The sequence below is a fragment of the Staurois parvus genome, unplaced genomic scaffold (assembly GCF_062004578.1).
Source record: "Staurois parvus isolate SC_StPar_1 unplaced genomic scaffold, SC_StPar_1.0 ptg000147l, whole genome shotgun sequence".
Taxonomy (NCBI): Eukaryota; Metazoa; Chordata; class Amphibia; order Anura; family Ranidae; genus Staurois; species Staurois parvus.
In genome coordinates, this window is record NW_028317943.1 from 19,910,537 (window position 1) to 19,924,334 (window position 13,798).

The 13,798-nt window shown below is 41.2% G+C and overlaps 1 protein-coding gene across 1 annotated transcript in view; it reads right to left on the minus strand.

The window, feature by feature from the left end:
- Window positions 1–13,798, minus strand: part of TPH2 (tryptophan hydroxylase 2) — a 288,043-nt gene that overhangs the window by 198,061 nt on the left and 76,184 nt on the right. The window contains exon 7 of the mRNA XM_089674199.1: window positions 10,023–10,158. Coding sequence (XP_089530325.1) covers window positions 10,023–10,158 — 136 coding nt within the window. The remainder of the gene's footprint in view (window positions 1–10,022; window positions 10,159–13,798) is intronic.

A 13,798-nucleotide genomic window follows, 5' to 3' on the forward strand; every position in this document is an offset into this window, starting at 1 on the left:
TAACTTCCCGGTCAGAAATGGACAAGGTAATTCAATTATCCCAGGCTGACAAGGAGCTTGTGGTAACAAGGGTCAGTCATCCGGATAGCGTGGATAACGGCGTAGCTGAGCTTCTTGGGTGTCCACCCACTCCAAGGCATTGGTAGCAGAATCAAAGAAGTGTGACAGACCACTGCAATAATTTTCAGGCAAGCAGGGTACAGCATCACATAGGTAAGATGGAGGGTACGGAGGCGTCCTTTAACCTCAAGAAAGTTTGCTCACTTGCGTTGCACCTCCACGGAGAAATCAGGATAAAAGGAGACTTTAGACCTATTGAATTGAATGATGGAATGCTCCCTAGCCAATCTGAGTATAATCTCCCGATCCTTATAGTTGAGGAGACATCCTAGAGCAGGTCTGGGCTGAGGTCCAGAAGGCAAGGGGCGTGTAGGGGTGCAATGATCCCTTTCTACTGCAAACAAAGGAGTGAATGCCTCTTTGCCAAAAATCTCGCGTAGCCAGTTTTTGATGAATTGTGTGGGGTTACTTCCCTCAGTGCATTCTGGGAGGCCTACGATATGCACGTTATTGCGTCACAGACGGTTTTCAAGATCTCCCATTCTGAGACTGTTGGTCTTGGCTAACTGTGCAGTAGAACGGTATCAGAAATCAATGAGGGAAGTTTGTCTTCCAAGTCACCTAGGCGACTCTCCACAGCTGTAGACCTTTCTCTTACTTTCTGGATGTCATGTCTGAGGAGGTTAACTTCTTCTCTCAATCCCACCACTTGCTCTTTCACAGACTGCACCGAGGCGGTGTATTGCCACACAGCTTAAGGATATCTACTAAAATTGGCTATTCTTGCTTAGGTTGGTCAATATCCCTTTCTGTACACTGCTCAGCCTGAGTGTCCTCCTCGTCCCCCAAAGGCTGTAGCTGTGATGGATCATCAAGCTGTGTACTGAGAAAAAGGGTGCAGGGTGCCTGAGCATCTGAGTCCTGGGACCCTGTAAGCTTCTGGGCATAATAAAGCATGTTCCGGAAGTCCTCCTTCCCCACAGGGTAATTTGTCTTACCTGACCTTCCAGCAGCCCCCTTCATCTTGTAAACCCCTCCTTTAGGAGCACACTGCAGCTGTGGAGTAGCAGCATCATGTTGGAAATCTGTGCTGGCCGAATCTTCATAGTTTTTGTGGGTCGGAAATGGATTTAAGGGCTCACCACTGAGATGTAGAAGTGCCCAGGACCGGGACCAAGGTGCAGGAGCAGAGGGAATGGCAGAAATCTCTCCGGTAAAGAATCAGTTACAGGATGATCAGTGGGAGCTCAGTGAAGCACAGCCACTCACATGCCCTGCTTGGCTACACCCCCAATGTTCTTGTTTCTGTGTAATACAAGAAAGGGTTCTTTTCAAGTGAAAACTACCAACTCAGAAACCCACCTCAAAGAGGATATGGCAACAAAGAACAAGGAAGTGAGAAAAGATAGACAAATTAATCCAGCACACTGCAAGTTTCCAACTCTCCAATTAAATCTTTTTGATGAGTAGATCAGGATACGTGGCTATGCGATGAGAAATCATGCAGTTGTCAGCATAGATAGAAACATAGAAAAGTGAAGGCAGAAAAAGACTGAGTGGTTCATCGAGTCTGCCCTCTTTTTTTGTGGGCGTGTGTGTTCTTTTTTGTTGTTTGTTTGGTTGTTTTTTTGTTGTTGTTTTTGGAGGGTTTTTTTTTTTTGGGGGGGGGGTTATTAAGATCTGAGAATAGATCTATGCTTGTCCCAAGCATGTTTGAAGCTATTTACTGTTGACTGGCTCACTGCCTCTGCTGAAAGTTTATTCCAAGCATCAAAGACTCTCCATGAAGATCAAGGGAAACTCAAAGACAAAAGTGACAAGAGCTCAAAACCTCTATCAGCATATATAAACATTTACATGTTTTTATTTGCAATAAATGTGTATATATGCTGATGGAGGTTTGACGCTGTTGCCACTTTTGTCTTGTCGGTGGGAAAAGACAGAAGAAAATCCTTGATAGGTTCAAGACAAAAGTTTAAAAGTTGAAGAACCAGGCCAAACTAGGTTGAGATCCAATACTGTCACTGGGGAAAGTACAAGTGACCAACACCCTGTACAAATGTTTTTACTAAGGAGTGAGAGGCAAGTGATTTTTGAAAGATAACTGCTAGAGCACAAAGTACTTCCTGGGATGGACTTTCCTTGCCTCAAACCATGAGGTCTTCCAGGTGAAATGGTAGACTTTGAAAATTGTTGGTTCCTAGCTTTCAAGAGTGTAGGTGTAGCACGCTCCTAGGTGCTACAATTTGTATAGTTAGGTAAAGTGTAGGTGTGTTTCTCTGCTTAACAGAGAGACTGTAGGAAAATCTACTAGGGCTCCCTGCTTAATGGAGTGCTGTGATTGATTAATTAGGTCTGCTCATGATGCTCTGGTGTTGTTTGAGTTTGTCTGAGTTCTGCCCGCCTTCAGGAAGATATCAGAGCAGTCCAAAACATGGGTAGGGGCTAGGCAAATGAACAACATGAATATGGATACTGCCCTAGCCAACTGTAGGGGAGGTTGGCCCCATTACATCCTGGGAGTGGTATTTATGTTCTGTGAGCACATGGGTTCAGCATCTTTCCAGGGAGAGGATTGAACCAAGCCAGGCTGGAGGTAGGCTTGCCTCGCCTGGCACTTTCTGCCATGCGGGCCTCAGGTGGGCAACCTGAGGGCATGGAGCTAAAGAGAGTGACCCTGGTTCTACAGTAAGCTGATTGAAGGGTGCTGTCTTCCAAAGATCCATCTGGAATCACTGGAGGGTTGCTCTTGGAAGATTGTAGGGAGGCTACCATTCTGTCCTTGGGCCTTGTGAATACAGACATTGAGAGATCTTTGGGACTCTGTGTACTGTGCTACCCCTCTGGTGTTTGATAGTATTCTTGGATATGAGAAAAAAAGGAACACTGGCTAGTGCTCTGAAGAAATTGTCCAACTGTTCCTACTGCATAGGACTTTGCTCAGCTAAGTTACCTTTGGCCTGTTGTAGTCTGTCATAACTGGCTTATACCTGAGGAGCTCAGCCCTGTAACTACTACTACTACTGCTAAAGGGATTTTGCACACTCCTAAACTGCTTGTTGCTACACTTTACAGAGAAGTCTGCTATCTGCTTTAAGCCAGGACTTCAAAAGTGCGCAACTAAGATCAACTAGATGTTCTCAGTTATGAATAGTTCTAATTTTGGAGTATCCTACTACATTCCCTATCCCTATCCCTATCCCCAGTTCTACAATACAACTCCAAAAACAAACATTCCCTAGACTGGTCATTGAAGCCAATGAGCAAGTGTGTGTGTGTGTGTGTGTGTATCTGGCTGTGAAAAATACCTTGTGCCTGGCTGCGGGGCAAAGAAGATGGAAATCTGAGCAAACACACAAGCGGTTTCTCTAGGTGTAGTACTACATAGGGATAACTGAACCAGATGGGCCACTATCCCTCAGGATCTGGCTTTCAACAGCAAGGCCATTATATCCAGCAACAGAGGAGTGGGATGGCAAATCAGTTCTTAGATTAGAAATATGAATAATCTAGACAGAATAACTTTACTTTATGTCATTAATGAATGATTAGGAAATATATTTTTTATCAGAAACACCTGTCTGTATTAGGGATGTGCTTAGTGTTCATCTGAACATATGTTGGGACCATACACTTGTTGTTTGGACATTCGTCCAAACTCCAAACATTTAGGGTGTTTTGCATGGACAAAGCTAAGGGAGCAGCAAATGCTTGCAATTAATGCATCTTTACCAATCATTGACATCACCCAGCCCATTCACTTACATGGCTGGCAATCCTTGGCCACATAAGCAAATGGGTGGGGATTGGAGGGGTCACATCATTGCCTACATATGGCTTTGGCCATATATGCACAATGGTGTCACCACTATCCCTTTCCCTTCCAACTCAGGGAGCTGTCATTCAGCTTTGTGCAGCATCAGGATTGGTTCTGTGCAATGGGTCATTTGTTTTTTAATCAATGAGCTAGTGGGTGGTGGGCATTGTGATTGACAATGGATATATAATGAAGCACATTTTTTTTTAGGATTTTTATTTTGTTAATAAAAAGGACTTGTCAAACATTTGGGTTTCTTTATTTCTAGAAACTCCAGATGACAAGGTGCTGTGCTGGGGGGTCCCCCTGCACCATAATGGGGGGGCTGTGGGAGGAACGGGGGGGATGGAACTGGTATGAATTTTCTAAGGAACCTCAAAGGTTTTTTTTCTATGTAATCCTGCAAATCCATACCAGACTCAAAGGGTCTTGTAAGCATTTTGGGGGGACTGTGCAAAACTGACATCTACGAAGAAAAAAAAAATCAGTACGAAAACTCCTTCAAAGATTCCCCAAAATACATAGCATATCATTGGAGCTTTGCTGTTTTTGTTATTTTGTTTTTTTCCAGGGGATTTACCCCCCCCCCCTTCCTGACCAGGCCATTTTTTGCAATACGGCTCTGTGTTACTTTAACTGACAAATGCACGGTCATGCAACACTGCACCCAAATTAAATGTATGCCCCTTTTTCCCACAAATGTAGCTTTCTTTTGGTGGTTTTTGATCACCTGTGTGTTTTTTAATTTTTGCGCTATAAACAAAAAAAAGACCAACAATTTTTGAGAAACAAAACTATATTTTTGACTTTTTCCTATTAGATATGTCCATTAAAAAACTTTTAAAAATCAAATTGTTATAAATTTAGGCCAAAATGTATTCTGCTACATGTCTTTGCTAAAAGAAAAATCCCAATATGTGTAAATGAATTGGTTTATGTGAAAGTTATAGCATCTACAAACGGCGGTGTATATATACTGGACTGCAGGACTGCAGTGTGCATTCTGACACTGGGGGGGAACTGATTAACTGTCACGGACATCCCCAGTGACTCTAATACAGTGATAAGTGCTAATAAAAAGCACTGACACTGTACTAATGACACTGGCCAAGAAGGGGTTAGCATCTTGGGCGATATCTGTGTGCTGTATGCTGTGTGTGTTTTCAGTGCCAGCACATTGCTTTGTATTGCTCTGCTATGTAGAGTAGTACAAAGCAGTGTGCTGGAGCTGACAGGGGAGAAATCTGTGTTGTTTACATACAGACTTCTCCCCCGTCAGTGATACTCGGCGATCGCCGGGTGCCAGTGGGGAATCACCTGCCAGGACCCGGTGATTGACAGGTGAAGCCGCCAATGGCAGCGTGGGTAGGGCACCCCCTACCCGGAAATGCAAAATCAGGTATAGATACATGATTTTGCGCAGCCCTGATGCCCTGTAGCAGTGTTTCAAGCGGTTAAAGAAACCAAGAATGAAATGTAATTTGCAATTTTAAACATTATTTCCCTTTGTAAATGTCGGTGCTGCTGCTGCAGCAGTTTCTGTACATCACAGAGATTCGCCCTTTCACAGGCAGGATTAGGGCACCCCAGAGATGTAATTTAAAGGAATTTGGAATGTTTCACGTTAAGCATTTAAAAAGCAATGCTCATGACTGATTGGAGTTTTTTAACTTTTTTTGCATTGATGCATGATTCTTAGGACAGTGCCCACCCCCCTGCTATTTTATTTACACCTTTGGGTAACTTTGGGTGGGGGGCCCATGGAACACAGCTCAGTTTGGAGAGGTGGGGAGACCCCTGTCTCAGCTCCCCATATCCCTCTTATGTGTAAGTCACCCTGTGCCTGTTAGGGGTGGAGAGTGAAATGTTCTGCTATTTTGTAGACATGTATAGGTGGGGGTTGTTCATTGTTTAATGCCATGTGGTTGTTCCATTGTTCTATTGGGTGTCTTGCTTGGAAGCAAACTATTATGGGATGTATGTGTTTGTGTATTGGCTTGGTGGGGGGTGGCTGCTGTGTGTCTTTTGTTACTAAATGTATTGCCCCGCCCTGTGTATATATCTTGCATTTGTGTTAAAATAAAGCAGTCTATTTTCTGGTTAACTTCAAGTCTGGTGCTGTCTCATCTTGTATGGCCAGCGGTGGTGTCCGTGGATCTGTGTTCGGACATGGAAGCGGGAGTCTAACGGAAATACCCTAGTGCAGTCGGGGTTCGGTTTCCGTTACACACCCCTTTTAATGTGACATTCAGCTGCTATTGATTTCAATGAGGTTTGGGTTCAGCATCTGAACAGAACCCTGATCAAACCAAACCCAGGGCAGTTCAGCTCATCTTTTGCCTGTATGATGTTTCCTCTGTCTGAATGTGGCTGAACTTGTGTGTTGAGAAATAGTTGTCAAAGGAACCAGTATGTCCCCCAAAACCCTGCATCTTGTTAATATTAATACTGCAAACCTTCACAGTCACAGTCACTTGCTGAACACTGCTGACATTCAGCCACGTCTCCCAAAATATCAGTAATATAGTTAAAAGCAATAGTGTCATTCATATCAAAAAGAGGATTTTTTAGGCATTACAATCATCAGTGATCATGGAAATTTATGGCGGTGGACAGCTGTCCAAAGTAGCTAGGGATAGGGCATACAAAAGATAAATAGGGTGCAGCAGCCTAGTGCATTAACCATGACACCATTTATTAAAAAGAGAAAGATCAATGATTAAACTCACAAATGGACAGCTCTGAAGAAAAGGAGGCACCCTCAAAAAGTGTCAGCATCTGTAAGCCCTTGTGGCATCTTCCCAGTTCATTTGGATACATTTACTGTACAGGAGTTCTGGTCGTATCTCCCTTGGACACTTGTGATAAGCTTGTAGCTATGTCAGCTTATGAGTATAATCATTGATTTTTATCTTTTTAATAAATGGTGTTGTGGTTAATGTGCTAGGCTGGTGCACCCTATTTACGTTTTTTTGTAGGAAATGTACACTATGTTGCCAAAAGAATTGGGACACCAACCCTCCCCCCCCCATTTCATTGGATTCAGGTCTTCCAATCACCACCATAGTCACAGGTGTATAAAATCAAGCACCTAGGCATGCAGACTGCTTCTACAAACATTGGTGAAAGAATGGGTCGCTCTCAGGGATGGACTGACAACTCATGGGGCCCCTGGGCAATAGGGGATCATGGGGCCCTTGTGTCCTTGCCCAAACTCAAAAAAGCCTATTAAAAATGTACCAGGGGCATCTCAGGGGGCCCCCTACTGACCACAGGCCCTCGGGCAGTGCCAGAGTTTCCAAATGGTCAGTCCGCCCCTGGTCACTCTCAGGAGCTCAGTAAATCCAAGCGTGGTACCGTGATAGGTTGCCACCTGTGCAATAAGTCCATCCATGAAATTTCCTTGTTACTAAATATTCCACGGTCAACTGTTGGTGGTATTATAACAAGGTGGAAGCAGCTGGGGACAACAGCAACTAAACCACAAAGTGGTAGGCCACGTAAAATGACAGAGTGGGGTCAGCACATGCTGAAGCGCACAGTGCGCAGAAATCACCGATTGTCTGCAGAGTCAATAGTTAAAGACCCCCAAAGTTCATGAGGTCTTCAGATTAGCACAATAAGAGTGCACAGAGAGCTTTATGGAATGGGTTTCCATGGCAGAGAAGCTGCATCCAAACCTTACATCACCAAGTGCAATGCTAAGCGACAGATGCAGTGGTGTAAAATAAGCCATGACTGGACTCTAGAGCAGTGGAGATGTTTTCTCTGGAGAGACAAATCACTCTTTGTCTGGCAATCCAATGAACATGTCTGGGTTTTGCGGTTGCCAGAAGAACAGTACTTGCCTGACTGCATTGAGCCCAGTGTAAAGTTTGGTGGATGGAGGATTATGGTGTGGGGTTGTTTTTAACCACTTCCCGACCGGCCGTTGTATATAAACAGCCGGACGGTGGCACTGCAGGGTCGGGTGGCAATTTATAAACGGCCTCCCCACACCCTGCTTGCGCGCGCTCCCCGGGAGCGCACAGCACCGCGATCCGATGCCCACTGTGTCCTCCGGACACAGCGAAACACCGATAGTCCGACGGGACCTCTGTACGAGGTCCCAATCATGTGATCACTGATTGGCCAATCAGTGATCACATGCAAAGTAGTAAGCAAGATGTCACTTCTGACATCATTGCTTACTACGTGTAAAATCTGTGAATGATCACAGAGGTCACATGGTACAAGGCTATTCACAACAGCCTTGTACCATGTGACAAGCTGTGACCAATCACAGCTCACTCAATAGTTTTCAATGGTAGCAAGAATGCAGACAGAGAGAAAGAGAAATGATGGTGACACTGTACTGCTATGGTAACAGTATGTAAAAAATAAATAATAATATTAAAAAAAAATAAAAATGTAAAAAAAAGGTTTAAAAATTATACATTTTTGGTTATAAACTAATTTGGCTTTTTTTTTTTTTTTTTACTAAAAAGATAACGGAATACATTTTGGCCAGGATGTATGATGAAATATTATTTATTTGCAAAATTGTATAAGAAAAACACTTTTTTTCAAAATTTTTGGACATTTTCATTTACATAGCAAAAAAAATTATAATCCCAGCGGTGAATAAATACCACCAAAATAAAGTTTTATCTGTCTCAAAAAAATGGTAAAAAATTCATGTGGGTACAGTGTTGCATGACCGCGCAATTGTCATTCAAAGTGTGATAGCGCTGAAAGCTGAAAATTGCCCTGGTCAGGAAGGGGGAAAAAGTGTCCGGACTGGAAGTGGTTAAGGGGTTGGGCTTGGCCCCTTAGTTCCAGGGAAGGGACTTCTTAAGGCATCAGCACACCAAGACATTTTGGACAATTTCATGCTCCCTATGTTGTGGGAACAGTTTGGGGATGGCCCCTTCCTGTTCCAACATGACTGCGTACCAGTGCAGAAAGCAAGGTCCATGAAGTAAAGGATGAGCGAGTTTGGAGTGGAAGAAATTGACTGGCCTGCACAGAGTCCTGACCTCAACTTGATAGGACACCTTTGAGTGGAGACTGCAAGCCAGGCCTTCTTGTCCGACATCAGTGCCTGACCTCACAAATGTGCTTCTGGAAGAATGGTCAAACATCCCCATAGACACACTCCTAAACCTTGTGGACAGCCTCCCCACAAGAGTTGAAACTGTTATAGCTGAAGAAGGGTGGACCAACTCAATATTGAACCCTACAAACTAAGACTAGGATTCCATTAAAGTTCATGTGCGCGTATAGGCAGGCATCTCAATACTTTTGGCAATATAGTGTACATGGACTACCAAGTCTGAGAAGAGTAGCAAGGCTTAGTGGATACCTAAGGGCCAAAGAAATGTTTATGGGGTATAAATATTTGATGCTGAGAATATCTTCCTACGCTACTGTTGCCATACTTGAGCGCAGAGGATTATGTGTTGCAGCTAGAGATAGGGGCCTGATATCTAGTTCTCAAGCAGGGTCTAGGTGAAATGCTGTACCTCGTCATAGAAAAAAAAATAATCTACTCTGCAGCTTTGTAATTTAGTAGCAGTGCAACAGACCATATACTTGTATTTGTTGTTATTATAATTAATATTTTTTCATTGTACTAATCTCTTCATACTCAGATTCTTGGACATATTCTGTCATTTTCCATAAAATATATTTCTGACTGCCTTCCAGGAATATATAAAAAATTTCAGCTGACTGCACAAAACTCAGTTAAATCAGATCATTATCATTGTGAAAGACAGCTAGTTTGAACACAAAACTTGGATTCTTACCCATGTGAAATCCCAAAGGTTAGGCTCTAGACAAAAGTGTTAGTCTTAAATTAGTTTGTAGATGCAGTCTAAACATAAGAGTCTAACTAGTGATGCATGGGCGCTGCCTTCAGTACAAAGAAATAACTGCATCTAGGAAAAAGAATTTGAAACATGTATTTTCCTATAATCAAGTGAACCCAACCTCTATTGATTTTTGTGGATAGAAAATGACAGATGTTGTTCATTAGTCGTATTGTGCACAGAGGAACCCTAGCATAATTGGATGTGCTATAATTTAAATGCTGCATCCTCAGCTGCATATTAATCTCTGCTGCTTGATTTCATGCTACAATTTAGAATCACAAAATACTTACGGTTCAGGTGTGTATAGAGGATCTGATCCATGTCTGATGTACTGGGTGCAGTGAAACACTCTATAAGCTAGTCCAGCTAAGAAGTCTCTTGGGGAGAGATAGCCAGCCACTGGTCTCACAGTGAATCCAGATCTTTCTAAATAAATGACAAACAATGTTTATTACACTACACATCAAGTGAAATGCTGGGGGAAACACAATCTACAAATGCTTATTAGTAATACAGGGAATTTTGTCCACTGAAATGATCCTTTTAGGACTGAAAATATTGTTCCTGTGCATCCGCATTGAAAAATCAAATGCATTTGTTTCCAGTGGTGCTGGAAAGGCCTTGGGTCTTTTATGCTTCTGTAATAGCATGAAGCTCTTTAGTTCTTTTGCCACCCAAGTCATGGTGAATAATAATTTGTATATCAAAATCCTTGCCCTAGGCTGTTAAACATAGAAGGCCATATGCATTTTCTTCACACTAATTAAGATAATCTAAGGTACAGCAAAGGAGAACAGATACCACAGAGGCCATATGAGGAAGTGTCCATAATAATGATCAAAAAATTAGAATTTCATTTAATTTGACTTAGAATGTCTTCAGGCAGAATAAAAAAAAAAGTTAAGCAGTCATTAAAGTTATTTATCAGGTTAAAAGAAAAATGAGATGTACTGTATTTTCAGTGTGACAATTTCCAGTTGTTCATTGCGCACACATTGTCTAAATGAAAGTGTTACATTTCATATCCCCACCATTCAATATTTTTATTAGGGTTATGTTAGGTATGTTCAATAAGCATCATTACTGTAGGACTACAATGATAATGGATTACTAGAATAAAGACAATAAAGATTGTTTTCTACTAGCTGGAAGAGACCGAATGACTTGCAGTGAGAGGGGAAAACAGTCACTGTTTATTAAAGCATTGCTAAGTATGAAGAGGACTTGTATATATAATTATTAAAGTGCATATTTAAAGTGGTATTGAACCCAAAAGCAAACATTTATTATTGCAGTTTACCAATCCTTACTGAACCAGAAGTTGGATTGACAAGTGTACAGTGAACTTTCATGATCGCTTCAGCAGCCTCCCACAATGGGATCACAGAGAGTGGAGGTTTTTGCTCCTACACTCTCCCAAAAGGGAATTGGGTGGAGTGTAAGGACTACCACAATACCATCCCAACACTAACATAAAATAGGAGTTACTGCCTATGAACTTTATCCAGGAATATTACTATTCAAGTTAGTTGAAATACAGAATGAGGTGCTGAGAAGTACAGTATACGTACGTATGAATCTTCTAATACATAAATAATAAATATGCATATGAGGATCTATAAATGTATAAAGGCATGTGAAAAAAAACATAAATATATATATAATAATACCATTACATGCATTCACCACATGCACTTCTTAGAATAAAATATTTTTCACAAGAGTGGTCATTTAATCAGATAACAAAGTATTACATCATTAAGATTAAATTAATTTTCCACAAAAATGGACTCCTGCTACCACCAGAGCAGCACCTTCCCAAGCATATCCCTCTACTGTATCTTTTATCCACCTAAATCATAAGTCTATTAAGAAAACTAGAAAATATGGCATAACAAAAAGGTATGCTCCTAACGTGTTTCAGATACACTCATTTTTAGAAACACCAGATTAAAGATACAGTCATACCCTATGAACTGCACAATGCTTCTTGAAAATGGCCATATTCAGGGCAAAGTGTCCTTCCAATAGCCCTTCTCATCCCTCACCAAAGAATACTTATTCATCTTTGACCCTTTGCCATCTCTCTGCTCCATATGTGCACTAGCTCAGTCGCTCCAATGGGCCGCGGCTTTTAGATATGGGAAAGTGTGTGATTTCCCCCATGTAACAGTCCTTGGATCTGAGCCACCAGTCACCACGCTCAAACACTGTCACAAGGGAAGGCTGTGACATCATCTGATGCAATCTGTCCACAGACTTTATCCAAGGTAGACTCCTTCAGTGGGGAGGCAGCAAGGCAACTAAAAGCGTCCAGGTGGTAAATATATGAAAAAGTTCTGGTTGGAAATGGTAAATATGACATATCTATATGCATGATTTACCTGGCCTAAAATATGATATTTTCTTTGTAGCAACAGGCCAGAAAAAAGACACTGTCATCGGTCATGAGTGCTTCCATCAGCCTAACCATCTTTTTGCATAGTTTACAATAATCCAATGATTACACATAATATACATGCACATGTCCTGTATTTAAAAACAGCTTTCCAATATTATCTGCCTTTTGTAATCATACAATTTTTTGATGAAAAAATTGTTTGTTTTTTTAATTCTTTTTTGTGATTTTCAAAGGTATAAAAGTACAAAACACCATCCAATTACTTAACACAAACAACAACCATACCAGCCTACGCAGGGGCCAACAAAAAAGACAACCACTCATGTGGAAGGAACACAAGTACAGCAAAAAGCCTATGTGGTATGACTCATGCAGAAGCCAGGATAGTGGCTGGATAGAGCAACATAGCTCAGAGAGATGTCAAAAGAATTGTTATTGCTTAGGGACCAATGTTTCATAATAGTATTTTACAACCTAAGAATTGTGTATCCTGATTATGCATCCAGCAGAAATAGTACTGAACCAGAAAACAACTTTGTCCCTGTAAGTCCCAACATCTTAATACTGATAAATGTTGGAATAGTGGCTATACTGGCTTCATGGCAGCATCGTGTAGCATATTAAGTAATAGAAAGTAATCCATGCAACTTAATTCATCCAAAACCTCAAAAAAAATTTTTGTGTTCAATATTGGTGGGGAAGGCTTAGAAACTCAGCTATCTTCATGATCATTTGGGAAATTTCCTCTAACATCCTGTCTTGTGAGGACACTACAAATGCACATTTTTTTTCTAGCACAGTGGAAAAAAGGTTGGAACCTTTATTAAGGGTTCCAACCTACCTCAATCCATTCAATACTAAAAAGAAAAAAAATATATATATTTTTTATATATATGTAGAATTATTATATAGAATTTCCTGCTGCACAGAGCTTTCAAGATTTCCATGTTTTGAAAAAACAAGAAACAGCATGTCGACAGAGTTTATGTAGGAAAAAATATTTACTTTACACCTAGGTGTGTAGTACGGAAAGGATGCACAATTCAGTTTAACATGCCACCAATCAATGCATTAGCTGTTTTTCAAACGCCAATGATCACATTTTCAAAGCTGTAGAAATATTTTTGCCAGTATGTTATGGAAACACCTTGTTTACCCCTACTACAAAGTAAATTAAACACCACACAGTGACATGTGACAATGACACCATGGGAAAATAGAAAGGCTGTTGCTATAACATAACAACATGTCAGTAAGATACATACCAAATGCTCAAAACAAAAACATGAAGTATGAATATAAGATATGTCCCAAGCAAATGAAATATTAAAACATTATACATAATGTACAGTATATATAATATGGACAAAACAACTTGGTTTGCAATCAGCACCCCAGTTCATCCCAATGGTGTTTAATAGGGATGAGGCCATGGCTATGTGCAAGCTGGTTGGGTTCTGTCACCAAATTCATCAAACAATGTCTATATAAAACTGGTTTTGTGCCGAAGGGCAGAAAGCAGAAAAGAACAAAAAAAGGATCTTCTGCAAGCTATTGCTACAAAGTTAGTAGCACACAATTGTTTAAAAAAGGTCTTTGTATGCTGTAGCACTAATAGTGCCCTACACTAGAAAAAGCTTGGTGCCCACATACATTTAGCCATGC